This window comes from Silene latifolia, chromosome X (assembly GCF_048544455.1).
Source record: "Silene latifolia isolate original U9 population chromosome X, ASM4854445v1, whole genome shotgun sequence".
Taxonomy (NCBI): domain Eukaryota; kingdom Viridiplantae; phylum Streptophyta; class Magnoliopsida; order Caryophyllales; family Caryophyllaceae; genus Silene; species Silene latifolia.
Genome location: NC_133537.1, coordinates 1,191,965 through 1,196,243, shown reverse-complemented (window position 1 = coordinate 1,196,243; position 4,279 = coordinate 1,191,965). Strand labels below are relative to the sequence as shown.

The following is a 4,279-nucleotide window of genomic DNA, read 5'->3' as shown; positions in this document are numbered from 1 at the left end:
AGTCCAGTCGTGCGTACCCGTGCTTCCTCGATTTTCTCGCCAGGTCGTGCCGTGTCGTGCCTGACCGTGCCGCCCACCAGCCCGCGACCCTTTATGCCCTAGATCCGATCATCCTTATACATTCAAATCGGGTACATGATTAACTCTCGAGGGGAAATTTGTAAATTGTAAGCACGTAAAATATGTACAAGTGTATGTTGGATGCTAATGTCAAAATGTTGAGTTGTGAAATATCTGGTGTAAAATCTCCGCTAAACTAAAAGTATAAGAGTTACTCATAATTTTTCCGTCAATTAATTGACACGTATAGTAGATCCACATTAAAATTTACCCGTTACCCGTTTTATTATGTGCATGCACATAATAAAACCCTTTCATTTGATATGCAAATTTACCCGCTACCCGTAAATATTGTGGGTAAAGATCAGACCAAATTTACTGCCAAAAATATAATCTTAGTGTGGAGATGAGACTTAATGACTATGTCGAAACGAAATTTAATTAGGTCGGGTTTGGGTTGACCTCTATAAACATGAACTCGACAAGAAGGATCTTATGTCTCCCACTAAATTAGTGGGAGACGGTCTCTCATGAGACCTATTGTTTTTCTTAATCCCCTGCTACATAAATGTATATAAACTTTCCAAATATATGATCTGCAAAGGAAACCTGGGCTTAATATGCTTGGTAACGGGTTTTTACTATGAAATAGAATTTAACTGCCCAGTTATTGATTTCTTGCAATCAGGTATCATTTTCAGTCAGGAATTTCGTCGAGCGGGTGGTGTGCACACTCTAACTGTTTTTGTGTGTGATTTTTTTTTTGTGTCAAATGAGCAAGGTTGGAATAAACCCGCCCGCATACAGATAATTCAGAGGATTTGATTAAATCGAAAAACATATAGAGGTATGAGCAAACGCAGGGCAGAAACTCGGTTTGCAGGACGATAGGGGTCCTTAAAGCATCAACATAACCGGTTTTTAGGAAACTTTGTCGAACCCAAAGAAGGCAATAACTCAAGATAGATAACAATCTAGTTGAACGAAAGATCAAGTCTTGGATCGTTATTTAGTCCGTCTAATAATCAGACGGAATATGAACCAAAGATGATAACGTGGATGACTGGATTTATTAACGATAATTAGTTTCAAACAAGTGCTAAAATGATAACCAAAAAAGTGTAACCAACCAAACAGTCAGAAAGACTAATATACTCGTAGTTCATATAGATACTAGTAGAAAGACTGCAATATTACTACACGAAACTAGCAGCGCCACCATCTCGAGACTGAGAGACTTTAATTCTTCACCAACATAGTCTCAACTGTACTTCTAGGTACATAAAGTCATCATTAGTCCTTTCAACTTCAATCCATTTGAGAGGATGACAATTGACCACATCCACCAGATTATCCAGCAAAGGCTGCAAAAAACAACTATGGGTTCAATAAGAGAGATAGAGCCGAATACACAGCTCATTGTAAAAACCCGTAACACAAAGCAAAAAAAATGAGTATACCTCAACTTTCAAGTTATAATGGCCAGGATCAACTTGCAAAGTAATTATAGGAGGGTGGCAAGTCCAGAATAAACCGTTTAAAAAGGCTAAAATCGAGGAGCTTGAGAGTTGGCAATGTGACAGGTTTAACTTCAGCTCTCCGATATCACAAGGGGGTCCAAGTTCAGCATTGCCGCTTTCTTCTTCATCAAATTCAATATCATCTTCCCCAGACTTGAAGAGCACAATTATAAGAGTTTGTTAGCAAACCTACTGAAAACATCAACTCAAAGTCTAATCTAAACAATTATATGCAGTTCATTTGCCATACCTCAGGTGATTCAACGCGTTCGTCAAACAAGAAGATTTTCAAAACACTGCAGTTGTTTAGTCCTGTCAAGAGCTTCTTCAATATGAAAAATCCGTCAGTTTTAAAATTAGAAGCCATTGTATGAAGAAAGACGTTACAATTGGCTTGACTATGAATGATGATAGAGTCTATTTCGCCATGATATTTGAATTTGAACTTCTTCAAATTTGGAGCATCAATCACAACATTTAACAAATTGTCGCATTCATAAAAGCAAATTTTTTTTAGTTGAGTATGCGATATTTTGATACTCGTCAGCATCTCACAGCTAATAAACTCCATATTCTCTAGCGAGGTGAGTTCCAGTAGTAGTTTAGCAAGATCCTCGCCTGTAATAGAAACATAAGTTACGCTTAGATCCCTCAAATTTTTCAATAAACCACGATCTGAGATAATCGGCCAAGGGTTCACGCCGTTGGTATAGTACCGGAAAGACCTAAGACTAGAAGTCTCGAGAATGACTCTCCCGTCTTTAGGTACGTCTCCCTCAATATAGAGATCCTCCAGTTTACTATGACGTGGAATCACTAAATTTTTGAAGCTAGTGCAAAATGAGATACTCAAGTCTTTCAGTAACAGACAGGAACTAACAATATGAAATAGCATACGCTCCTCTACAACTACTTCACCTAAAGCCAAAGACTCGAGAGACACGAGATCCACAGCTTCATAGTAGGGTATCTCGACCTTAGCAATATCAAGATGTGTTAACAACTTAGCACTAAACAGAATACGGGGTAATTTGTAATCAGCAGGACCTTCAAGTACAATTTTCCCAACTCGGTTACGCAGGGCTATTTCAAGCCACTCGTCAACTTTGCAACCCAACAGTAATTCAGTACCTCCAAGTGCAAGTTTGAACGTCTTTACACGCAGATTTTCTTTTGAAAATTTTTGCATTCTAGTATCTATATATTCCAAGTATCTTGGAATCATGTCTGTTGGAAAATCATAATGATAAAAATCCAGAATTGGGTTTGTAGCGAAGATTTGATTCCATCTTTTCGACAAGACGCTAGTTCTATACGCCTCTTCCGTACCCAAATAAGAAATTATCTGATGTATGATAAAATCCGGTAAATCTGAGAGCCTATCCATAGAATTAAACCGCCCATGTTTTGGGTTATTGCAATCGGTCATCATTTTCTCCAAGGAATTCCGTCAAAACAGGTTGTAAAATTTCTATCTAAAGTTGATTGAATGCGTGTACTTCATCAATAAATAAAGAGGTACATATATAGTAGAATCAATTAGGGCTGAGTAAAAAATACCACTTTATTAAAATAGGAAAGTGAATTGGAAATAATAATATCTACAAACAGGATATGGATGGAAGATATGGAAACTAGCTGACTTGGATCACACCATGTTCGTGTTAATATTAAAACAGGATATACATAACTAGAACTCGAAAATTTTCCGGTATCACAAGAAATCCAGGAAAACTTGCAATATTGTGCTTGAAATTAAAGGAACGGTACCTGTCAAATGAGTGTCAATGACGTACTGCACGAGACTTGCAGCGCCATCAACTCCAGCCCGAGAGACTGCAATTCTTCACCAATACAGTCTCAACTGTACGTCGAGCAAAGTTGACTTAATTAAGGAAATCAGAAGAGTTAACCCTTAATTTCAACTTGAATCCGTTTCAAAGGATGTTTAAAACAATTGGCCATACCCTCCAGTTTTCTCAACAAAGGCTGCAACCAAAACAATAACTGTGAGTCTGTGAGTTCAATAACAGAGATAGATCCGAAAATACTGCTCATTGTAAAACCCGTTACCAAAAGCATATATATGGAACCCAATGTTATAAACTGATATCCTGTCCACAGTATTCAGCTGCCCAGATATTGTTTCATCGCAAACGGGTTTCATTTTCAGTGAGGAATTTCGTCGAACAGGTGGTGTGCAATAGCGCAAATGTGAAATTTCTCCTGCGACGTAGGGAAAACTGAGTTACGCAGCAGAACGGGGTTTTAGCTCAAGGAGAAACGAGTAATGCAGACTAGCGATTGCTGAGTAATTAATTGTCCACAAAATTAGGCAAGTACTCCGTATGAAGTAAAGTAAGAAGATGAAAGAGATGTATTGCTTGTTTTAACGAAGTTTTGGAAATACACAAGTTATCTTTTAGACAAAAGAGAAATTAAGTTTGACAGACTAAGTATGAAATGACACGTGCTTTCATTTTTCACTACAATTTATAAAGGGTACCTCAATTTTGGATCATCTTCATTACTTTCTATTTTCCCCTCTTAACTGTCTAAATATTTTTTCAATACAATCTAACAATCACGACATTAAGTAATAAATGATGAGGTATGAAAGAAATATAGTTCTTCATTATTTCAAAAGTAATGAAGAAATCCTAATTCGTTATTTTAACCAAATTTGGCCTGTCTTTTCA

General features: G+C 37.2%; 1 protein-coding gene across 2 annotated transcripts; it reads right to left on the bottom strand.

Moving 5' to 3' along the window:
* Window positions 1-1,068: 1,068 nt before the first annotated feature.
* LOC141621123 (F-box/FBD/LRR-repeat protein At1g13570-like) lies at window positions 1,069-3,688 on the bottom strand. Of its 2 annotated transcripts, XR_012532107.1 has the most exons (4): window positions 3,351-3,688; window positions 1,831-1,905; window positions 1,521-1,733; window positions 1,069-1,424 (listed from the first exon to the last, which is right to left on the bottom strand). XR_012532107.1 is itself a non-coding variant. In XM_074437821.1 (3 exons), the coding sequence occupies exons 1-3, from the start codon at window positions 3,010-3,012 to the stop codon at window positions 1,308-1,310; spliced, it is 1,512 nt and encodes a 503-aa protein (XP_074293922.1). In that variant the 5' UTR covers window positions 3,013-3,229; the 3' UTR covers window positions 1,069-1,307. The 2 variants fall into 2 exon arrangements, 1 of the variants encoding a protein (XP_074293922.1); XM_074437821.1 differs by lacking the exon at window positions 3,351-3,688 and having other exon boundaries at window positions 1,831-3,229.
* Window positions 3,689-4,279: the final 591 nt, after the last annotated feature.